Source organism: Geotrypetes seraphini, chromosome 3 (assembly GCF_902459505.1).
Source record: "Geotrypetes seraphini chromosome 3, aGeoSer1.1, whole genome shotgun sequence".
Classification (NCBI taxonomy): Eukaryota; Metazoa; Chordata; class Amphibia; order Gymnophiona; family Dermophiidae; genus Geotrypetes; species Geotrypetes seraphini.
The window spans coordinates 176812278-176838066 of record NC_047086.1 but is presented as its reverse complement, the minus strand read 5'-3'; the positions used below and the strand labels follow the sequence as shown (position 1 = coordinate 176838066).

At 42.3% G+C, this 25789-nt stretch overlaps 1 protein-coding gene across 4 annotated transcripts in view; it reads left to right on the top strand.

Moving 5' to 3' along the window:
- Nucleotides 1-25789, top strand: part of RSPO3 (R-spondin 3) — a 231684-nt gene that overhangs the window by 116855 nt on the left and 89040 nt on the right. For all 4 annotated transcript variants that reach the window (XM_033938932.1, XM_033938934.1, XM_033938935.1 and 1 more), the window contains one exon: nt 22538-22729. In XM_033938932.1, coding sequence (XP_033794823.1) covers nt 22538-22729 — 192 coding nt within the window. The remainder of the gene's footprint in view (nt 1-22537; nt 22730-25789) is intronic.

Here is a 25789-nt window from a genome sequence, read left to right as displayed (position 1 = left end):
CTGAGAGTCGGGAGCAGCGCAGAGCATTTAGCGCGCCGGCCTGCGCTAAAAACCGCTAGCGTGGTTTTGTTTGTTCTCCTTTCCTTTGGCTGTAATCTTTTGTTTTTATGTATGAAACTGGGTGATTATCTTTCATAACTTTTATTTCCATTCCTGTTTTTTAAATATTTTAATTTGTTCATCGCTTTGGCCTGCCCATCAGTAAAGGCGGTATGGAAAACCTAAATAAACTATGAACAAATTATTTGCTGTGCTTCAATTTATTTCTTGTTTAACAATGCTAATTTCCTATGCTTTATCTTTATGCATATTGCTCATTTATTTTATTTTATTTTTTAAACCCTAATATAAAGTATCTTGGATTTTATTGCAGTCTGTTGTATATTTGTAACCTGGACTATATCAAGGCAATTAATGTGGCCATCTCTGTGAAAAGGTGACTAAAGTCACCAGAAACAGAACCCCCCCCCTAAACCTCCCTAGTTACCACAGCGGCAGCTATTAACGGGGCTTTGTAAAAGGGGGGAAAGTGATGTTTTAATGAGACAATAGTCCAAAGCCCATCCTTTTATGTGAAAAGAAGTTACAGAATTTCAAACATGTAGATGTTTCAGACTGTTTATGAACCCACAACACAAAAAAATCGGCCATTCTTAACATTTTGGATCCACCATTTTAGTCACCTTTTCCCAGAGTCAATCACTTATAATCTAGTAGTCTAATCAGTAGTCTAAACATGCATATGTGCCCACTTATGAGTAAATTCTATATATGGCACCTCAAAATCAGTGCTGAAAAAAGCATTTCTATATTCCGTGTTTAAAGTTAGGCTTGGTTTATAACAGTGCTTACATCCAGGAACCATACCCAAATTTAGGTGGGCCATTTGCACCCAAAAAAACGTAGTGCAAATTACCATGCCACAGTTTAGGCGTGGATGCCCTCAGTGGCATAGCAAGGGTAGGAGGTGCCTGGGGTGGAAGCACACCCCCCTCCTCTCCGCCCCCCCCCCCACTCCTTCTGCACCCCCTATGCCCTCCTCTCTGCCCCTGCTCCTTCCATGTCACCTACACCCTCCTCTCTGCCCCCCCCACTCCTTCCATGCCACACTTGTGCCTTCCCACCCCGTACCTCTTTAAATCTTTGCCAGCGCAAGCAGCTTCTCCAGTCTACTGCTCATGCTGGCTTTCCCTTTGACATCAGTTCCTGGCCCTGTAACCCGGAAGTGATTTCAGAGGGAACCAGGCCGGTGCAAGCAGCAGGCTAGAGTAGTTGCTCATGCTGGTGAAGATTTTACAGACGTACGGGGAAGTGAGGATGCAAGTGTGGCATAGAGGAGCCAGAGAGGTGCTGGTGCCTTCACCAAGACGGCACCCAGTATGGTCCATCCCCCACCCCAACCTCCCCCCTTACGCCACTGGATGCCCTTATTCTATAACTATGCACATAACTTAAAGTGACGTCCCCAATCTGCCCACTACTGCTAATTTCGGCACTCCCCTCCCCCCCACCCCCCCTTTTCACATGCACTTAAAATTTAGGCGCTGATCTCACATCTAAATTTATGACCTTTACGCCAATCGAATATTCTTTTGCAGTTCAGAACGGGGGCAAAAACTGTGTTGTTTGAGTACTTTTTAGGTGCCAGCAATGTGACAGTATGAGTCTGAGCAATTTTTTGCTGTTTTATCCTGTTTTGTATTTGTTTGTTTTGTATTTGTTTTTAATTTTTATCATGATTATGTATGTGATCTCGTTTCCTGCTTAGATTTGTGGCTAGGCGGGTTATAAATAATTTTAAATAAATAAATATGCATAACTTATTGATTGTAATTAGCACCGATTACTTGTTAAAATGCCAATTCTTGGTGCTCATTAACTTGTTATTCAGTTACATTGTATGCAAATCAGTTACTCACCCAAATTTGCATGTGCAATTTTCAGCACTTTCTTTAAGAATTAGGGGGTTAGTGCACCTATATGCCAGTTCACTGTCTAAGCACAATTCCGCAAAGAGCTACTTAATTTTCAGAGCGTGTATTTGCATAGGGAAGGAGCATGAAGGGGACTTAGGCAGGGCTCCCATTAATGCACATAACTTTACAAATTTATGGGAGAGCATGTGGCTTAGTGGTTAGAGCAGCTGCGTCAGCATCCTGAGGCTATGAGTTCAATAAAGCAGCAAAGATGATGAAGATGGAGGTGAGGTGAAGAAACTTCTCGCAACCAAACAATTCCTCACTCATAAAGAGAAATCTTCCAAAGCTTTAACTTCTTTCTTTTTCAAAAATTCAGACAGACAAGAATAATGAATCTTCATCTTTTTCTTTATTGTATTCTGGCTTGCCCCAACTTAAAGGCCCGACGGGACCCGTTTCGCCTCAAAAGGCTTTTTCTAGGGTACCAAGGGGAGCACACAATCATACGATCTCTCACTCTCAGGGCAGGAGCAGCTTTGGAAGATTTCTCTTTATGAGTGAGGAATTGTTTGGCTATGAGTTCAATCCCAGCCTGGACAAGTCACCCAACTCACCTTTGTCCCAGAGTTAAATTATGAATCCACCAGGACTGATGAGGAAAATAACCAAGAGTATCCGATTACTATTCAATGTATTGTAAACTACTTTAAGTAAATTTCTTCATCAAAAGGCAGTGAACAGATCCCAATAAATAAATTAGGATCCTGCCACATGTCTTCTAGGCACCCCATTATGAGATTGCACCCTATGCGCTTAAATTTATGCTGACTGAGATCTATTGTGTGGGTTAGGAGAAAGAAACACAAAAGCGTATGGGATGATGGTAAGGAGAATAAAAGAACAAGAATTTAAAAGGTTTTCAAAAAATATGTATAATTTCTCATCAGTTAAGATATCAAAAATGTTAGACCTAAAATTCCATCTTACCCGGATTAAACTGTATAGAAAAAATGTAGGTAACACGATGTTTATATGAAACTTTGTATATAAGAATTTTAAAAATTCCTTGAGAGTGCTAAAAAAAATAGCTACTACTTTAATTCTGTTTCACATCAATTTAAATTGACTGTATTGAACAATCATTAACAATCAATTAAGTGAAGCTTCCAACTAAAATTATGATATAATTCTCACTCGGGAACGAAAGTTATGATATGCTCACCCCCGTGCCCGAGTGAGAATTATATAATAATTTTAGATGGAAGCTTCACTTAATTGATTGTTAATGATTGTTCAACACAGTCGGTTTAAATTGATGTGAAACAGAATTAAAGGAGCAGCTATTTCTTAGCACTTTCAAGGAATTTTTAAATTCTCATATATAAAGTTTCCTATAAACATCGCATTACCCAAAATTTCTCATCAGTGGCAGAAGTTTCAAATTAAGGGTCACCAGAGCAGGGGAATATCTAGAAACGGGCTCCCTTCTTCAATATCCATCACCCCCTGCACTGAAGTGGCTGCCTGGGTGGAGTTTACACCCCTGTTTCTCATATTTTTGCCTGGAAGATTCACAGAACCTGTATTTGCAACCCATCTCTTTCTGCTGTATCTGGATTCCTGTGCAGAAGAGCCACCTTTGCGATTGTTCTAGCTGACGGCTTGTGACCTAACCTTCACCCACACTCCAGTTCTCCAACTGTATGATCAAACCTGTGATGCACTGGCCGGCCTCCCACTAAAACAGGAACCTCTACTGGGACACCATTTTCAGAGAAATCAGACTTCTGGGCCAGTTTATATTTGCTGAATCCACTGGGCGGAGCGCGGACAGGAATATTTCTCATGATCCAAGCAGCCTTTCCATCTAACTTATGACTTTTGGCACTAGTCATACTGCAGTTGGACAGATAATATGTATATAACTCAGACCCCCCCCCCCTCTCCCAGGCCATCCAGCTTGATAAACAAGGTCAAAAATGGGACAGGGCTGAGCTAAGGTTAACTGGGGTTTTGGTTTGAAGAGTCACATCAGGATAACAGTCAGCTGAGACTTCAAACTAAACTAGTTCATCCAACCCAATTAATTATGAAAATAACTATAAATGGGAATTGGATGATTTCTAGGAAATGATGTCATGACTTAGCAGCACTCCTAGGACATGTGGTCATACAAGTGCAATGTGAACATCAGTTGATCTATAGGCTCTCTTTATAACCAGTAATACGATGAATCCATCCTACAAGGGCCTAAGTGCCAAGAACTGAAGGCATAAATTTTAGCCAGACACTAATTAGAAGATGACACAGACTCAACAGACTCATCTTCTATTCTCAGCTGTCGCTCCTGACGTAGCACAATTTGGGCACACTAGCTGTACGCTGATCTTTTTGACTCAAGAATTAATACAACTGTACCCCCTGGAAGGCATCACATTAGTACTGTACATAGTTTATTACAAAATGTGGAAACTCTAAACTCACAGGTGTAATTTATACATTTGCTTATAATAATTTTAAAAAAAAAACAACTCCCAGAGAGAAAGGAATCTCACTATTTCTATCTTCGGAGCTCAAGGGATTGGTTTCTTCTCCTTGGATGAATGAGAGATTTCTACCTTAGGGTTAGGATGCCCACGTAAGAGCCATGCCTGCTACTGTTAACCGATTTAAAGAGGGGAGGCATTGTGACATCACTGACGAGGTTGGCTCTTAGGCATTGATGGAAGAGGCATTATGATGTCACAATCCCAGCTCTGCTTCCCAAAGACTGAAACTCTTCACACTACTACCACTATGAATTATTTCTATAGCACTTCCAGACGTACGCAGCGCTGTACAGAGTCACAAAGAAGAAGAAAACAGCCCCTGCTTGAAAGAGCTCACAATCAACAGACAAACAGGATGTCATGGATACAGTTAAAGGGAATGGTTAAATCAGCTGGCTGGGTTGGTGGACAGAGGAGTATGGTTAAGGACTGAAGATACTGTGTCATTGCACTTATTATTATTATTATTTTTTTTGCACTCTGAGTATAGAATAAATGATATTAGAAATGACAAATGACATATGTAGGCTTTCCTAATTATGACAGGGATAGCTATGCAAATGATAACCTGCAATTGGAAAAATTGTGACCGCCTCAACTTTCCTTTTTGGTGGGCCAGTATATGTTTAGGTTACAAATATGAAAAGATGAATGCTGATATATTGGGGCAAAGCAATTTTTTAAATTTGGTTTTTGGGCCCGTTGACATCCTTTGTTACTTCAACATAGTTGTCTTTTATTTTATTTTGTTTATTTCTATACATATCCAGGGTGGGGGGGGGGAATATGTTTGGTTTATTTTTTGATTAAATTGTTGGATGGGAGGGGAGGGATATTTTTCTTCTGCATTGTTACTGATGGAATTTAAGTGCTTAAGTTGATTATTAATGTCTGTATAATTCTTGGCACTCTGTATTAGTTTTGAAAATTAATAAAGATTAAAAAAACAAAAAGAAATGACAAATTTACTGTATATACAAATTAAATACAGTTTGTTACAAAGTGTAAACCCTAATACTGTACATAATTCCGGAACTTGGAGGCGAGGAGGTTGGCAGTTTGAGTGCAGAGCTCCTCTCCCTGGACAATCAGCCTGCTTTTAAATATCAGCAGCAGTGGGAGATCAATTGCTTTTACACCTAAGCAGCAACGGGACCAACCCACCAAAAACCCACAGTCCCGGTCCTGCAAAAATATGAGCTCCACCCTCCCTGCAGTTCGCTAGGAAAATCAACTGCTTTTACACCTAAGCAGCAGCAGGACCAGCCACCACTACCAAGAGCCCTTTGCCCCGATCCAGCCAGGCATGTGAGCTCCTCCCTCTGCAGTCCATTGGAGAGATCAATCTACCTGCTTTTAAATATCAGCAACAGTGGGAAATCAACTGCTTTTACACCTCAGCAGCAGCGGAACTATCCGCAACTACCAAGAGCACACAGACCCGATCCAGCCAAGAGTGTGAACTCCACCTCCCCCTGCAGTCCACTAGGAAGATCAACTGTTTTTTACACCTAAGCAGCAACAGGACCAGCCACCACTACCGAGAGCCCTTTGCCCTGATCCAGCCAAACAAGTAAGCTCTTCCCCCAGCATTCCGTTGGAAAAATCAATATGCTTGCTTTTAAATATTATCAGAAGTAGGAGATCAACTGCTTTTACACCTAAGCAGCCTATAATAGGAGCCCTTGCCCCGATCCAACCAGGCATGTGAGCTCCTCCCCCTATATCCCGTTTAAGAGATCAATCTACCTGCTTTAAATATCAGCAGCAGTAGAAAAACAACTGCTTTTACATACAAGCAGCAGCGAGACCTACCGCAACCACCAAGAGCCCACAGACCCGATCCTGCCAGGAGTGTGAACTCCTCCCCCTGCAGTCCATTGGAGAGATCAATCTGCCTGCTTTTAAATATCAGCAGCAGTGGAGATCAACTGCTTTTACACCTAAGCAGCAACGAGACCAGCCACAACCACCGAGAGCACACAGACCCGATCCTACCAAGAGAGTGAATTCTTCCCCCCATGCAATCCGCTAAGAAGATCGACTGTCGGCTCCGGGCGGCTTTCCCGCAGAGGAGAGAATCCTGCATTCACCGTGGCCTCATCTGAGGCAGCCTCCTTGGAGCGGCTGGGGCACGGGCAGTGTGTCTGGGAGGGAATGCATGGATGGGAGAACATTGCAGGGGAGGAGACATAGGCATCCTGGGACTGTCTGCCAAGTCTCTTCCCTGAAGAAGCCCTTTCTGGAAACGTCAATCGCTCCTCCTAAACTTACTTGCTCCACTTCATCACTGACGCTGAAACCATGGATTGAAGACAAAGTTTTATTTTATTTTTCTTTCCAGCTTATGATTTATCTTTAATCTTATCTATTGTTTTGTCTTTTGTCTTTGTTTTGTTCTATTTCTATCATTTAAATTTCTCCAAAATTCTACTGTTCAACGGCTCCCCCTTCTGCTTCTATTCCTTTCTCTCCTCTCTTCTACCTTCCAAAGTATTTAGATCAATGCTGTCTTGTTAAAATGTTTATTTTATTTTTATTTTTCCTCTAACTCTACTTTTCACTTCTCTATTACCCTCCAGGTACTTTAGTTAGATTGTGAGCCTTCGGGACAGTAAGGGAATTTTTCAAGTACCTTTCTTATTTCTAATCTTAATGTATATTTTCTGTAAACCGCTTAGAACCTAACGGATATAGCGGTATATAAGAAATAAATTACATTACATTACATTACATAGTTATGTAAAAAAAAAAAAAAAAAAATAGGTGTATTCAGCAGAGCCATGCAGATAGACAGTGGCGCAAAATGCATTCACTGCTACCAGCTCTACATATTCAGTGATGTTTCAGCTTAGGAGAGCTTTTTTACAGGCCCCTAGATCGGTAGCATGGAATATTGCTACTCCTTGGGTTTTGGCCAGGTACTAGTGACCTGGATTGGCCACCATTAGAACTTGATGGGCTTGATGGACATTGGTCTCACCCAGTATAGATATTCTTATGTTCTTATGGCGTGAGACTGGGAGAAGGATGATAAGGGATAGAAAGATGGACGCAAAGGACCTGGATGGGTAGGATGGTAGTAGAAAAGTTGAGGGACAGTTAAGGATGGATGAGAGATAGTAGAATGGGGAAGCTGGGAAGAAGGTAAAAGAAGGGCAACTGGAAGCTGGTTAGGAAGTAAGATACAGAAGAAAGGGGCTGGTGAGGGAATGAAAGGCAAAGGAAGGCAGATGAAGCTTTCTTATCTTCAAGCTGGTAGAGATTTGGAATAGACTTCCTGACTCTATTAGACTGCTAGGCCAGCTACAACAATTTTGTAAAATCCTGAAAACTCTGCTGTTCACACATTATTTAAACGGCTTAACTATAGTATCAACAAAATGATAGTAAAACAGCTCTTACATCTCTCATGCTCTTCTTCTTATGTACTCTAGTCCAGTGATTCCCAACCCTGTCCTGGAGGAACACCAGGCCAATCGGGTTTTCAGGCTAGCCCTAATGAATATGCATGAGAGAGATTTGCATATGATGGAAGTGATAGGCATGCAAATTTGCTTCATGCATATTCATTAGGGCTAGCCTGAAAACCCAATTGGCCTGGTGTTCCTCCAGGACAGGGTTGGGAACCACTGCTCTAGTCTTAATTACATGTGAATCGAATCGAGCTCCGTTGGGAGATAACCCAGTATATAAATCAAAGACTACATTAGATTAAATGAGGCAGATTTGAATATAACAGAGGTGACAGGCATATTCATTAGAGATATGTTGAAAACCCAACTGGCTGGGAGTCCCCCAGGACAGATTTAAGAAAGTTCTAACTCTTGCTATTGCTGAATCTTTTTACTTTTACAAATTATTATATTCCTAATAGGAAATAGGTATCTGTGGACAGAGGGGCAGAGTCTGATGCGTTGATACTTCATAGGAATTTGGGCCTAATTGGTTTTATAGAGGACCGTCGGCGATAATATTTCTACTAGGTCTACCTTATGTGTGACTTTTGGTAACTGAATATGCCAAATGTTAATTATGAAATGCTATTTTATGAAAAAGGATGCTGTTTTTATGGGGCTACTGTTCAAATGTTTCCAAATATCCCCATGAGCCATCCACAGCTTTGCAGCAAGGCTTTTTTTACAGTTAAAATCTAGAGTAGTCTCTTTAGGGGTTACATTTTCATTTTGTTCTTTCAAAGTTTCCCTGTAAATGTTATAATTCTTTGTCTGGTAAGAATTATATATTTTTTGATCCTGCACAACTGGAGAGGCTCGTGAATGAACATGAGAAAACTGTTTCTGTTGCAGTGTCTTGAACTAGGACAAGTATATTGGTTTGTTACTGTTTTAGTAGATGGGGATTGTTTGGAGTTTTTTTATCTTCCCCCTCATTTCCTTTTTTAATTATATTTTCCCAATTAAGGGTCTACTTTTACTCAGTTGTAGTAAACACTAGTGTGAGTTTACCACAGCTGAAAAGGGCTTCCCAGAATTTTATTTTTTAAGCACCAATGGATTGTGTCTGGGCATTTCTGTGCTTATAAGTTAGCATATCTATACTGCCGCGCATTAACCGATTAGTGCTGGATTAGCGTGCAAGCCCTTACCGCCTACAAAACAGGTATCAGTAAAGGTACACGTGTTAATTTTTAATATTGGCAGCATGCTAATGGCATTTCAGTTTGATATGTTTAAACGCTGAGGAGAGATTTGATTGAAGTCTACAAAATCCTGAGTGGAGTAGAACGGGTACAAGTGGATTGATTTTTCACTCCGTCAAAAATTACAAAGACTAGGGGACACTCGATGAAACTGCAGGTAAATGCTTTTAAAACCAATAGGAGGAAATTTTTTTTCACTCAAAGAATAGTTAAGCTCTGGAATGCATTTCCAGAGGTTGTGGTAAAAGCAGATAGCATAGCTGTTTTTAAGAAAGGTTTGGACAAATTCCTGGAGGAAAAGTCCATAATCTGTAATTAAGACATGGGGGAAGCCTCTGCTTGCCCTGGATCAATAGCATGGAATGTTGCTACTTCTTAGGTTTTGGCCAGGTACTAGTGACTTGGATTGGCCACCGTGAGAACGGGCTACTGGGCTTAATGGACCATTGGGCTGACCCAGTAAGGCTATTCTTATGTTCAGAATTATTTTTTTCACATGGGCCACACCTTCGAAAAGATATAAAAAGGATGGAGTCGGTCCAGAGGAAGGCTATTAAAATGGTGTGTGGTCTTTGTCATAAGGTGTATGGGGACAGACTTAAAGATCTTAATAGGTATACTTTGGAGGAAAGGTGGGAAAGGGGAGATATGATAAGAGATATTTATACGTGTTATAAATACGCTTGAGGCGAGTCTCTTTCATTTGAAAGGAAGCTCTGGAATGAGAGGGCATAGGATGAAGTTAAGAGGTGATAGACTCAGGAGTAATCTAAGGAAATACTTTTTTTTTTTTTTTTACAGAAAAGGGTGGTAAATGCCTGGCATAGCCTTCTGGTAGAGGTGGTGAAGACAGACTGTGTCTGATTTCAAGAAAGCCTGGGATAGTCACGTGGGATCTCTTAGAGAGAGGAAGAGATAATGGTTACCGCGGATGGGCCATTTGGCCTTTATCTGCCATCATGTTTCTATGTTTTATGTTTCTATGAAATATTGCAGTAGCACCTTGTGGTGGCACTTTATTAAAAAATCATTGCAAGAGAAGATTAGTGATGTAACTTGCAACATGTGCAATTTGGGGATTTTTCCGCATGCAAACCTTTGAGCAGTATTTACTGCTATATTTACTGAAGTTCTCTCTATTTTTTATATATCACTTTCCAGTGCCCTTTAATTTAGATATAATTAGGAGTTTATAGTTTCGGATTATATTATCCAGAGAAAACCAAAAAAAACTCTGTGGAGTGACGATGTTCCCAAATGGACTTTATTTGAAAGTATCAAAGTTCCTAAGGTACGCTAAAATCATCCACATAAAATAATTCCATCCACATAAAAGTAAATCATCCACATAAGAGCCTTAAAGGACCTAGTCCGCTAGGGATATAGGACCCAACACGGTCTGTATTTCGACAAAAAGTCTTCTTCAGGGGTCCCTGGGGGTCCTCTAAAGGTGAGTACGTGGGAAACAATTGTGTGGTGAGCCGGAAGTGAGACACTACTTGCATTTGTCGAAACGCGGACCGTATTGGGTCCTGTATCCCTAGCGGACTAGGTCCTTTAAGGCTCTTATGTGGATGATTTACTTTTATGTGAATGGAATTATTTTATGTGGATGATTTTAGTGTACCTTTGGAACTTTGATACTTTCAAATAAAGTCCATTTGGGAACATCGTCACTCCACAGAGTTTTTTTGGTTTTCTCTGGATTTTCTTATTTGTGGATATTTTGGGGTCAATTCCTTTTGTTTTTCGGATTTTATTATTAAAACTTTTGGGATTTTGGAGGGATTTGAAGCACACTAATGGCAGCATTAGTGTGCAGCCATTAATTTGGAGAATGGAAACATATCTACTTTCTGGCTGAGGTAGAAATGGCCTTAGTGTGCAGGAAAGGCCTGTGTAAAGGTGCGCTTAAGCCACTTTCTACTGCAGCTTTGTAGGATCCCCTAAGTGCCTATGCTTCTCATTAATGTGGACTTGTTGGCAAATGCTATTTTCTTTGTAGGGGGGAACATAAATTTTTATCAGAATATACACGCATATATGTCAAGTATGCTGTTCTATAAATACACATATATCTTAAATAATATGTATTTTCAGGATGTGCATATTAGTGGAGTCTGGGTATAGTGCAAAGTTATGCAATAGGCACATATCTCTGGAACATAGGCGCACGCATATATTCCAGCTCAATGTTATACGCATATATCTCACCTGTAAAGCTGTGTTTCCCAAGTCAGTCCTGGAGTACCTCCTTGCCACAGTCAAGTTTTCAGGATATCCGCAATGACTATGCATGAAAGAGATTTGCTTACAATGGAGGCAGTGTATTCAAATCATTCTGAAAAGTTGGCTGTGGCAAGGAGGTATTCCAGGACTGACTTGGAAAACAAGGCTGTAAAGTAGACACCTACTTCATAGAATAGACTCCTATCAGATGTCCAGGTGACTTGAGTGGAGGGATTCTGGGGGAAAGGTTTGGACATTATGAAATATGCATGTATGGGCAGTCCTGTATAACCCCCCCCCCCCAAAAAAAAAAAAAAACCCCACAAAAAACAAACAAACAAACAATAACAACGGAAAAAAAACCTCTACAATATCAAAGACCACCAAAATACAAAATAGAAATGAGAGATATTTCCACTGGGATTTTTGTTCAAATTCTGAGACAATACTGACTAAACACAGCCAATGTTTCGCACCATATAGGTACCTTCTTCAGGAGTCTATAATACACAAATATATAGAATCAGCATCAATTAGAAACATACCCCCTGTTTTACTAAGTTGCGCTAAGCGATTTAGCACGCGCGAAATCTACACACTCTAATCGCTAACGCGTCCATAGACTACTAACATGTATGCGTTAGCGTGTAGCGCGCTAAAAAGCATAGCACACCTTAGTAAAAGAAGCCCATAGTCATAATAAAAGATCAAATAAAACACATCACAAAAAATTTAAAGCAATATAAATCACAACTGTTTATTCTTTCATGTATTTTGGTTGATTACTCTTGGCTTTCAATCATGCTGGTATCTTCAGTCCATACTTGAATATACTAAAGTTTGGGCATGTACTTATATTGTTGTGGTATTTGTCACTATATTATTTTTGCTGATTTTGATTTTATACAAATATTTTATATGGATACATACTTTTTATTTATTTATTTATCATACTAGTCTTATAGCCCGTTACATTAACGGGTGCTAGAATATATGTGTGTATGTCTGTCTTTATTTTTTTTTTCTCTCTCCTTAGCCGCTTTCTGTATTTCTGTTTGTAATTTTTTTTTTTTTCCTTGGCTGTTCACTACCACCCCTTGCCTGCTCCCCCTGTCCATTCTCCCTTCTTTTTACCTCCCCTGTTATTAACGGGTGCTAGAATATATGTGTGTGTGTCTGTCTTTATTTTTTTTTTCTCTCTCCTTAGCCGCTTTCTGTATTTCTGTCTGTCTGTCTTTCTTTTTTTTTTTTCCTTGGCTGTCCACCACCACACCTTGCCTGCTCCCCCTGTCCATTCTCCCTTCCTTTTATCTCCCCTGTGTCCTCCACCACCCCATCACTGCTCACCTTATCCAGCAGAAGCCCTTCTCCCTTTGTTTTACCTCCTCCTGTCCATCATCACCTCCTTCCTGCTCCCCCTGTCCAGCAGTAGGCCTGTCTTCATTTTTCTGACCCCCCTCCCTGTTCATCAGCATCTCTTCCCCTGTCCATCGACCCCTTTTCTGCCCCTCCACTTCCCTGTGCAGTATTTTCCTCCCCCCCATACCTTCTTCCTGAACTCCATGTTAAAATGCTTTCCGGGTTTGGCTGCCGCGGCCTGCAGCCACCAACAGCTGCCGTGGCCAGCAGCCGCCGCCGCGGCCGATATCCGACTCGGGCCGCCGCGGTGGACATCCGCCTCGGGGGGGAGGAAGAGAGAGAGCGGAGAGAGTACGGTGTGCAAGGGAACGACGGCGGCGGGGACGTGCAACTTACAGGAAGGGAGGGAGGGAACGCAGGCAGGGATTGTGAGAGCTACTGCTGCGTCTTTCAACAGGGAGCAGGGCAGACCGTAAGCCGCGCATGCGCACTTCCTAGCTACAGCTCACGGAAAACGGACGCACGCATAGGAAGTGTGCATGCGCGGCTTACCATTTTATTATATTAGATGGCATGTGACTGTCTAACTGTATTTAATTATACTCATATTTTTATAAAAATTAATGTGTTATGATTTATATTGTTTTACATTTATTGTGGTGTGTTTTATTTGATCTTTTATTATGACTATGTTTCTAATTGATGTTGATTCTATACACCGTATTTTTCGCTCCATAAGATGCACCTCACCATAAGACGCACCCCAGATTTAGAGAAGAAAAACAAGCAAAAAACTCATTCTGAACCAAATTGTATACTAATATATACCTGACACCTTTAAATTCCGTCCCAGCCCCCCCAATCAATCATCACTTTTATATAACCCCCAGCACCTTTAAATTCCATCCCAGCTCCCCGGCAGTACCTTTAAATTGTGGAGGTTGGTGGACGGCTGCCTGCTGCTTATCAGGGCCCACAGCGCACAAGCGCGCTAATGCCTGGGCCTGCGACACTTCCTAATTGTGCCGGTCGCTGGTGCTTCGCTGGATGGCTGCCTGCTGATTACCGGCATGTTGGGGCCAGAGGCAAACAAGCGCGCTGCTACGTGGGCACGCACAACTTCTGAATGGCTGCCTCAGTTCTCGTGAAGAGCTAGCGAGAACTGAGGCAGCCTTTCAGAAGTGGTGCACATCCATGCAGCAGCTGACTTGTGCTCCACTGGCCCCGACATGCCAGTAAACAGCAGGCAGCTGTCCAGCAAGCACCAGCGACCGACACAATTAGGAAGTGTTGCGGGCCCAGGCATTAGCACCGCCATTGACCTCCAAAATTTAAAGGTACCGCCGGGGGATGGGGTTGTATATTTGCTTCATAAGACGCACCCTTATTTCCACCCAATTTTTAGGGAAAAAAGTGCATCTTATGGAATGAAAAATACGGTATTTATGTGTTATAGACTCCTGAAACATAGATGGCAGATAAAGGCCAAATGGCCCATCTGCAGTAACCATTATCTCTTTCTCTCTCCGAGAGATCCCACGTGCCTATCCCAGGCCCTTTTGAATTCAGACACAGTCTCTGTCTCCACCACCTCTTCTGGGAGACTGAAGAGGGATTGCTCTCGCTGTACTATATAAAAGCACATGAAATATCAGTCTTTGTTACCTGTGTGTGCTTTGTGCTCCAACGGTCAATATTATAGATGGCGGTTATAGGCTCTGATTTGTGCAGGCTGCCCTTTCCCTGGGAGGAAGAGGAAATGATGACAGCGATCAAAAGAGGGAGGATCAGCAGCCATGGAGGAGTCTGACGTAGGAAATCTGGCGCATGCATACATTGTACATTGCCAGGGGGACCCAATCTTGCTGTCTCTGCCAGTGTGTTTACTGTTAAATTTATTGGAAAATCTGAGTTTGTGGGACCAAGGAACAGATTAATCTAGTTTCTTTTTTTTATTTTAAACTTTATTAATTTTTCAAGGCTAACATAAAGTGTACACATACATACAGTGTTCCCCCGGTGGTTCGTGGTCAGCGGTTCACGGTCTCGGTCATTCGTGGTATTTTCTGACCGCGAACCACCGACAAGGAGAGGGCAGCCGGAACACCGCGAGTGCAGGAAATCACTCACAGTACACTCTGACCACCTCTTCCTGCACTAAGTCGGGCCTTATCCAATCAGGAGCTGCTTTGACACACAGCTCCTGATTGGATAAGGCCCGACTTAGTGCAGGAAGAGGCGGTCAGAGCGTACCGCGAGTGATTTCCTGCACTCGTGGCACTCCAGCTGCTCCCTACTGTCCTCTCCCGCTGCCCTCTTAAGCCTCCCCCATGAAAAAACATATTCGTGGAGTATATATATACAGTACTTGGTGGAGTACTGTATATATTATCTCATCCAAGGATTCCTCCCACAAGACCGTCCAGGTTCATATATTGACCCCCTTGTCCTTAAACTTGCCAGGGTCTTTCATGAATGCGTAAAATGTAATCCTGGCTCCCAAACTATTGGCCCTTGCAGTCTGTTCAAGCAGTGGCATAGCGGGGTGAGAGACGCCCCTGCCCCTCCCTCTTCTCCACCCCCCTGCCGTGCATGCACACCCCTTCCCTACACATACCTCTTTTAATTTCCCTGGTGTGAACAGCAACGCCAACTTGCTGCTCACGCTATCGTCGTCTCTCCCTCTGATATCACTTTCTAGGTGCAGGACCCAGACGTGACATCAGAGGGAGAGCCGATTCTGGTGCGAGCAGCAGGTTGGAGTTGCTCGCGCCAGTGAAGAGATAGAGCTACCGTGGGAAGGAGCAGAGAGGAGGAGGGGTGCCCTCACCCAGATGGCACCTGGGGCAGACCACCACCCTCCTTACTACGCCACTGTGTTCAAGCTATCCAAAACAATTAAGCATGACATAAATTTACTTGTGGTGGGTCTCTTATAAATACGAATTATGGGGTCAGTTCAACAGTCTTGGCAACCACTGGGAAGGCTTTTATTTTGAAGTATTTTCTTCAGGCTCTATATCTGTGGGAAATGTTGGAGGTTTTTTTTCAGAAAAAGGTCTTTACGTTCTTACCATTATTTTGTCTGCTTTAGTAGCAGTGGGATACCAGTGCTCATGCCCATATTGTAGTTTTGTGTTTATTTGGATTATTGGGGAACATAAGTTCTTTGTCTTGTCTTGAATTTCATCATCCTTGGAAAAATACAGATCCACAGAGGCATCCTACTGCAGTTATTTATGTACCTTGGCTATAAGTCATGACCTTTCTGAATTTATAAATGATAAATTGCTCATGGCAATATTGCTTCCTGCGCTATATATATTAAAAAATTCATCCTAATGCACCATTTTTCCCTTCAGCCTTTCAAAAATGTAGTTGGTTCCTGTTACCAGACAATGAATACATGTTTGTGGCTAGATTGAACGAATGGTATGCCTCTGTGGCCTGAGGCGTAGAGTTAGCACCAAATGTAGTAACAAAAACATTCTCTGATCTCAGAATTTCCTAAGATACTCTAGCACAGGGGTGTCCAACCTGCGGCCCCATGAAATATTTTGTGCAGCCCCGGTCAATAGCGATGCAGTGTTTTCCTCTGCTGCCCCTGGGTGTTTACAGGCTCCCTCCTCAGTCTTGCTGCAGCGTTTGTGCATTTGTGCGGTCCCAGAAACATTTTTTTCGGCCAATGTGGCCCAGGGAAGGCAAAAGGTTGGACACCCCTGCCCCTAGCATATAACCATGATAAAAGAACAAAAGAAAAGGAGAGGAAAGATCCGAAAGATTTTGAGGTACATATTCAGTGTGGTTTAAGCTGGCAAAAGAGGCTGAAGCCCACCTAAACATCAACAATTTATTATTTTGGTAGTGCTACTAGACGCACGCAGAGCCGTATATTAAATGCGCAAGAGACAGTCCCTGCCCAATAGAGCTTACAACCTAATTATGACAGACACACAGGACAAAAGTGTGAATCTATATACTTTGCACAGGTAGGGAAAGATGAGGCAGATAGGATATTGGTCAATGGAGATCGCTCTGAAGAAAGGGATATTGCCAGTGGTGTGCCTCAAGGTTCTGTTCTTGGACCTGTTTTTTAATACATTTTTATAAGTGATATTGCTGAAGGGCTGTCGGGTAAGATTTGCCTCTTTGCGGATGATACCAAAATCTGCAATAGAGTAGACACGCCGGATGGTGTGAATAACATGAAGAAAGACCAAGTGAAGCTTGAAGAATAGTCTGAAATTTGACAGCTAAAATTTAATGCTAAGAAATGCAAGGTCATGCATTTGGGCTACAAAAACCCGAAGTACGGTACAGATTAGGGGGTGAAGAACTTATGTGCACAACAGAAGAGCGGGACTTGGGTGTGATTGTATGTGATGACCTTAAGGTGGCCAAACTGGTTGAAAAGGTGACGGTGAAAGCTAGGATGCTAGGGTGTACAGGAAGAGAGAAATGCATTTCTTTCTGAACAGTGCAGAATATAGACATCAGATGTAAATTCTCAAATTTTGACATATTTCAATCACTGAATTGAAAATAAAATCATTTTTCCTACTTTTGTTGTCTGGTGATTTTATTTTACTAAGTGGGATGACATTCACTACAATGTTGGTGCTCCGCTACGTTCAATTTTAATTGCTTTTTAAGATTTAATTCATTTACATTGATACATTGAACCTGATGTTCTTAGGACCACTGAGGAAGATATTTAAAATTGAAACACGGACCGTGTTGGGTCCTTTTCTGACACAATTCCTGCGGATTTTACATGTTATGTATACATGTGAACTTGAATTGTCTACCACACATGTGGATTTTACATGTTGATATAAATATATAAATATATATTATATATATATATATATATATATATATATATATATATATATATATAAATATATAAATAAAGCACCTGCATCGAGGTACATTGATTCTGCAGTTCTTCTTGTTGTTCTTTGATTTTATTTTTCTAATCATCTTTTTCCAGTCTCTGTCTGCACTTCCTTCTGTCTGTGCTCTTAATTGTTTCCAGGACCCTTTTATCCATTTGCTGTTTTTCTCTCCACGTTCTGGCCTACATCCATCTTTAAGATCATAAGAACATAAGCAGTGCCTCTGCTGGATCAGACCAAGGGTCCATCATACCCAGCAGTCCACTCACGCGGCGGCCCATCAGGTCCAGGACCTGGAGAGTAATTCTCTTATCTATACCCTTCTATACCCTTTTCCTTCAGGAAATTATCTAATCCCTTCTTGAACCCCAAAACCGTACTCTGTCCTATGACACCCTCTGGGAGCTCATTCCAAGTGTCCACCACCCTTTGGGTGAAGAAGAACTTCCTGGCATTGGTTCTGAATCTGTCCCCTCTTAATTTTTCCGAATGCCCTCTTGTTCTTGTAGTTTTCGAACGTTTGAAGAATCTGTCCCTCTCCACTTTCTCCATGCCCTTCATGATCTTGTAAGTCTCTATCATGTCCCCTCTAAGTCTCCGCTTTTCTAGGGAAAAGAGCCCCAGTTTCTCCAATCTTTCAGCATATGAAAGGTTTTCCATACCTTTTATCAATCGTGTCGCTCTTTTCTGAACCCTCTCGAATATCGCCATATCCTTCTTAAGGTACGGTGACCAATATTGGACGCAGTACTCCAGATGCGGGCACGCCATCGCCCGATACAATAGCAGGATAACTTCTTTCGTTCTGGTTGTAATACCTTTCTTGATAGTATTACAGCATTCTATTCGCCTTCTTAGAGGCCGCTGCACACTGTACCGACTGCTTCATTGTGTTGTCCACTATTACCCCCAAGTCTTTTTCTTGGGTACTTTCATCCATTACCAGCCCTCCCATCGTCTAGCTGTACTTCGGGTTTCTGTTTCCTACATGCAAGACTTTACATTTTTCTACATTAAACTTCATCTGCCATCTTATTGCCCACTCTCCTAGTTTGTTCAGGTCCCTTTGTAAATCCTCGCAGTCCTTTTTAGTCCTAACTCCACTAAATAGTTTGGTGTCGTCTGCGAATTTTATTACTTCACATTTCGTCCCTGTTTCTAGATCATTTATAAATACATTAAACAGCAGCGGAACACCACTCGTGACCCTCCTCCAGTCTGAGTAGTGTCCCTTCATGCCTACCCTTTGCTTTCTACCTGCCAAACAATTTTTGATCCATCTATGTACATCTCCTTCCATCCCATGGTTCTTCAGTTTCCGTAGTAGGCATTCATGGGGTACCTTGTCAAAGGCTTTTTGGAAATCTAAGTACACGATGTCTATGAGGTCAACTTTGTCCATCCGTTTGTTAATTCCTTCGAAGAAGTGCAGTAAGTTTGTTAGGCACGATTTTCCCTTGCAGAATGGCTTGTTTTTATCAGTTTATTCCTTTCTAGATGCTCGTCGATGTTGTCTTTTATCAGCGCTTCCGCCATCTTCCCTGGAACCAAAGTCAAACTTACCGGTCTGTAGTTCCCCGGGTCCCCTCTCGATCCTTTTTTAAAGATGGACGTAACATTAGCTATCTTCCAGTCCTCCGGGATCACGCCTGTTTTCAGGGATAGATTACAAATCTGCTGTAGTAGTTATGCTATTTCCTCTTTTTGTTTTTTCAATACCCTAGGGTGGATTCTGTCCAGGCCCGGAGATTTGTCAGTTTTTAATCTATCTATCTGTTTGCGTACGTCTTCAAGGCTTACCTCCATGGATGTTAATTTTTCTGCTTGATCTCCTTTTAAGATCTTTTCAGGTTCCGGCATGTTGGATGTGTCCTCTTTTGTAAATACTGATGAAAAGAACATGTTTAGTCTATCCGCTACTTCTTTTTCCTCCTTCACCACTCCTTTCCTATCTCTGTCATCCAGCGGTCCCACCTCCTCCCTTGCCAGCTGCTTCCCTTTAACATATCTGAAGAATGGTTTGAAATTTCGTGCTTCCCTGGCTAGCCTCTCTTCATATTCTCTTTTTGCTCTTCTAACCATGAGGTGACATTCTTTTTGATGCTTCCTGTGTTCTTTCCAGTTCTCCCCAGTTTTGTCCTTTTTCCATTTCCGGAATGAATGTCTCTTATCGCTTTCTTCGCTTCTTTAGTTATCCACGCCGGGTCTTTTGTTCAGCTCTTTTTGCATCCTTTTCTAAATCTGGGGATATACAGATTTTGCGCCTCGCTCACCGTGTCCTTGAATAATGACCAGGCTTGCTCTACAATCTGTGATTTCTTTGAGCTGTTCCTAAGTCTCTTCCTTACCATTACTCTCATCGCTTCGTAGTTTCCTTTCTTGAAGTTAAAAGTTGTCGCTGTGGTTCTCTTCCCCTTTGATATTCCTACTTCAACTTTGAACTTGATCATATTGTGGCATAAACTTTTAACATTTAACTTTCTTCCATGTTTCTGCTTCCTTCTCAATCTGTCTACTTTTCCATGTCTTCCCCACTTCTCCATTCATTTGCACAATCTCCTCCCTCTCTCTGCCCTTTCTCCCCTCTCCATATACATGCACCATATCCTCCCTTTCTCTTCCCTTCCCCTCCTCTCCATCCACATGCACCATCTCCTCCCTCTGCCCTTTCCCTCCTCTCCATCTATGTGCACCATATCCTCCTGTTCTCTGCCCTTTCCCTCCTCTCCATCCACGTGCACCATCTCTTCCTTCTCTCTGCCCTTTCCCTTCTATCCATCTATGTGCACCATCTCCTCCCTCTCTGCTCTTTCCCTCCTCTCCATCTACATGCCCCATATCCTCCCTTTCTCTGCTCTTCCTCTCCTCTCCATCCATGTGTACATTTCCTCCCTTTCTCTTCCCTTCTCCTCCTCTCCATCCATGTGCACCATATCCTCCCTTTCTCTGTTCTTTCCCTCCTCTCCATCCATGTGCACTGTATCCTCCCTCTCTCTGCCGTTTCCCTCATCGCCATCTACGTTCACCATATCCTCCCTTTCTCTGTCTTTCCTCTCCTCTCCATCCACGTGTACATTTTCTCCCTTTCTCTTCCTTTCCCCTCCTCTCCATCCATGTGCAACATATCCTCCCTTCCCCTCCTCTCCATCCATGTGCACCATATCTTCCCTTTCTCTGCCCTTTGCCTCCTCTCCATTCATGTGCACCATCACCTCCCTCTCTCTGCCCTTTCCCTCCTCTCCATCCATGTGCACCATCTTTTCCCTTTCACTGCCCTTCCCTTTTACTCCCCATCTTTCTTCCCACAGAGGTCTGCCATCTTCTTCCCCTTCCCCCTCCCTCTCCCACATTGGGATCCAACACTTTTTTTTTCCAGCACTGCAGTCCTGCACTCTTGGGGCCGTGGGCAGTGTGAATGAAATAAACATGTTGCCTTCGGTGGCCTGGAAGCTTTCCTTCTGCTACAGCTTTCTGTTCCTGCAGTAGGAAGCTGTAGCAGCGGGAAAGCTTCCAGGGCCGCCAAAGGGCGCATGTTTACTTCATTCACGCTGCCCGCAACCCAAAGACTGCAGGACTGTGGCGCTGGAAAAAAAAGTATGCCAGATCCTGACAGAGGGATGAAATTCTGCACAGGCTCCACGGGCCACCATTAGCTCGCAGGCCTTGCAATAAAGACCACTGCTCTAGAGGACTCAGATAATAAGTAAATTAATATGTATTGATTTATTTTTATTTTTATTCAATCAAATTTTAAATGAAAATCAGAAAACACTTCATATTAACATTAGACTTGTATATATTGATTTAGGTTAACCCCTGATGCAGCCTCTGGCAAAACATGGCTATGTTGGGGGGGGGGGAGGGAGATTAAGATAGTTTATGCTCATGGTATCATCATTTTTATCTGGTTGTTTGATGGATCTTGTACTTCTCTACATTCTGTCTTATAAACTCAGAACTCAGGTGCCAGCAGGAGGTGCTATAAGGGAACCACTATGCCAGGGACCTATTCCTCTCTGTCATCTGAATGACCCAAAGCAGCACCTTATTTTGGTGAAACAAAGGTCTTTGTTGGGTGTGGGTATGGCACCCATTGAATGAAAAATAAGCACTTATTAGTTTTAATTGTGGATATGAATAAAAATTATGGACTTATTTTTGAAGTGAGTGACACACTGAATATTCAAGGAAATGTTTTTGGACAGATGAATGAGAAAGATATTGCCCTGTGACTTTTGTGTTCAGCAGAGGCACATAAATCAAGGCGGAAAGGGCTTCAGGGTTAATTATATTAAAGATTAATATTTCAATGGTCTTCAGAATCGTAGGACACATTTAGTTCCTCCAGTAATTAAATCAAAGTTTCTATTATTTATACATACCATGACAATAACAAATCTCACTCCTAAACCAGAATATTTTGGGTTATGATCTCAGTCACTCAAATTTACTGCTGGTGTTTACTTTAATACTTGCAAATTACCTATGAGAACTTCCTTCAGGAGTTCCTAACATGTAATACGTATTGGCAACCTATCAAGATATGTTTGGAAGCTGCTTTTTATAAGCAGGCCTCTGGCACCCAGCACATTGGGAAATAATTATCTCATTCTGCCACATTTTCTTGGTCTCTCACTCCATTTCGTGATCTTCTGAGGCTTCATGTGGTTAATTACATGCATCTATCACTCAACTTCTTCTAGGAGATGCTATCAAACCCCTATACAATTCTTCAGGTTTACTGGTTGTCGCTACAGATTGAAAGAGAAAGTATCCTTTTAGCTGAGGAAAAGGGAAAAATCAGGACCCTCTGTTAGACTTGGTCAGATTGTATTTCAAAGCAGTGCTCAGATTGCAGAGGCAGCCTGGTTACTTGGTTTCTTTTCATCTCTTCTCCTCCTTCTCTCTTTGCTTCCTCAGTGCCACCTAATGTCAGTCAAGGTTGTCAAGGAGGGTGTGCCACATGCTCTGACTACAATGGATGCATGTCCTGCAAGCCACGATTGTTTTTTTTCCTGGAGAGGACTGGTATGAAACAAACTGGGGTCTGTCTCCCTTCATGTCCGAATGGGTACTATGGAATACGATTGCCTGAAAAAAATACGTGTACAAGTAAGTGTCTTCATTTTTTTTTAACCTTACAAATACCACTTGAGAGTGGATGTAGCCTGATCAGATAACAGGTTACCCTTTCTCTTCAAAAGAAAGAAACCGGGACAGAATCTTCTGTTGCGAAACAGATTCTCAAATATTTGCGTTAAAAACCGATGGGCCGCTGTCACAGCCATTATTGTAGCGATTTTAAAAAAGCAAATCATTCTCAAAAAAACGCTCGTGCAAATGAGGTTGGCAGAGAGTAGAGAAGGTTCACTAAATTTTCATGTGCCCATCGCTAGTGATAGCGATGGGCACATGCGCATATTAAACGCAACCCCTTCCCCAACAAATCAAGCTGCTGAAGTCAAGCAACCCCCACCCTACATCCCCCCCCTGGCAGTGGGAGAGATGCCCACTCCCTCCCACCACCAAGCAATGCACTCCCTGCCACCCCCCCCCCCCATGCCTCTGATGACCCCTCGCCCCTCCCCCTTACTTTACTTACGATGGCTGGCTGGAGGAATGCCTACTCCCTCCAGCCAGCAGGTCCAGGGAGAAGGCCTGCCATTTTGAAGAGGCAGGCCTGCTGGACGGAGGGAGTAGGCATTCCTCCAGCCAGCCATCGTAAGTAAGGTAAGGGGGAGGGGACGACAGGAGAGAGTGGGCATCTCTCCTGCTGCTGGGGGTGGGGGGTGTCAGGAGGTGTGTTGCTTGGCAGCAGGAAGGAGTGGGAATTTCACCCGCTGCTGGAGGAGGTGTCGGGGAGCATTGTTTGGCAGCGGGAGGGAATGGGTACCTCTCCTGCTGTTGGGGGGGGGGGGGTTTAACAGTGTCAGGTGATTGTGCGATGCAGCAGGAGAGAATGGGCATCTCTCCTGCCGATCTTCAATTTGGGTTGGTTTTTGGTTTTTTTTTTATTTTAATTTCCGGGAGGGGGAGGTTCTGAGCTGTCAGTGCCTGAGCCTGGTCAGAAAGTAAAGCAATGATAGCTTAGACCTGTCGGCAAATTTTGGCCGCAAATGTGGCACAACGAGATTAGAGAATCACTTGGAGTGATCATTTTAATATTAATGACCTTGTTGTACTACATTTGTATTGCAGTATCAGAGACTGCTAGAAAACTCAGAAAAGACCTCAGTAAGCCATTTTGATAATCTGCCACTAAAATATGAATGCTAAACTGGCTGGAACCGGTTTAGCTAGCATGTTAAAGGCAGATTTTACTTCTGAGAATCTGCGCCTCAGTTCTGAACCTGCAGAAGATACATTGTTCTGGCTCCAAGTTCTGTGTCAGTATATTTACCAAGTCAAATCACAAGGTAAACATTTGTTGCTGAGCCACACGATTTCAGGAAAGAGATCTGGGGTCATTCCTGTCAGTTCTATGATATTTTCGTCCTACTTTATGTCTTTCGGTGTATTGCTAAAGACTGTATAGAAAATATATTTGGGAATTTTGTCTTTGAATCTTTTAATTGAAAGACATAACATAAGACATTGCAAACATCTGTTTCACAATTAAAACATGAATAACATCATGCATTAATTAACTTTCTACTTGTATATATACACTGCAACTGAAACAGTGATTCCACCCCCCCCCCCCCCCCATCCCCGGCCTTCCAGCATCTTCAAACTTCCAAATTGTTCAACAACTCACTACACACGCTTATCATTAGGGTCCCCACCCTTTCAAGAACTTTTTCTTTGCTGTAATATCTGCATATTCTACAAACATATGCTTCATTCTCAGCAATGCACATAGTTTTTCCATTGCAACAATATACAACATTTTGCTACTAGCCATGCCTTGCAAATGAAAAACATCTGCATTCCATCTTGATCTGGCACGTCGGAAGCCTTATCAGGAAGACAGATCTAAGGAGCTTTAACCAGCAGCAGTCCCATCATCGCAGATAGATAATTCTGTAATTTGGCCCAAAAATCTGCTGTCATGCCGTTCCTTGCTGGGGGCTTCTGCCAACTAGCAACCCAATTCTTGATTGTTGCACCTAGTCTTTCCCCAGGCTTGACCCTGCTGACCTCTTTCCCATTGCCTTCTCGGAATGGTACGTAGTTCCTGCTTCTTAAAGGAAAACACTGCCTTCTGGTTTCCCTTCTTTTAAACTGGAAACAAATGCAATATAATTTGAACCAACCTCATCTCTATTGTCATAACAGACACACATCAAAACAAAACAAATGAAATACAGAAATAGACACTGGGTACTCATCTCTTGAAGTCTACTTTTCTGTTCTTCTTTCTTGATTCTCCCTACATTTAGACTCCTTGAGGCAGGATACTTTTTAGGCTCTCTCCAGGTCCTGGAGATTCTCATTTTCTTCTTTAGAGATTTGTAACAATAATCTATATGTCACAACTTGGTATCCTCTTAACTCCAAGGGACTCCTATTCAGCATTGTCCCCCCACATAGGTCAAGAATTCTGTGACACTAAAGATCTGACTCAATGCCGTCCCGCCAGAACCTGTTCCAATCATAGGCCCATGAATGAATGTTTCCGACTGCCCATGCTCTTTTTTGGCTGTCTATAGGCTTCTATGTAGTCTCACTCACAATATTTCTCTCATAGTTAAAAGATGGATAGCACACCATGGCATCTCACTTAAATTCTCTCAAGCACCCTTTGCTCCCATATGCACAAACACACAGACACATACGCAAAGATATACTCACATGCAGATATGTGGATGGCCATTTTCAATAAGATATCTAAATAATAATAATAACTTTATTCTTGTATACCACCCACCCACAGAGGATCCGGGTGGTTCACAAAGAAGAAGTACTGGACAATCAGTGGATTATACATATTAAGCATAATAAAATTAAAACAATTATGTAATAAATTTGTCAAACAAGTATGTTTTTAAAATCCTTCTAAAAGCAGTATACAAAAACATTTGAAAAATCAAAGGAGTCAACCAAGAATTCAGTTTTCCCAATTGAAAAGCAAATGGCTTATTCAGAAATCTCTTTGAATCAACAGGACTTAACAGAGGGGTACATAAACATAAAATCATTCCAGGTATTTTTTATTGAAATGTAACAGGT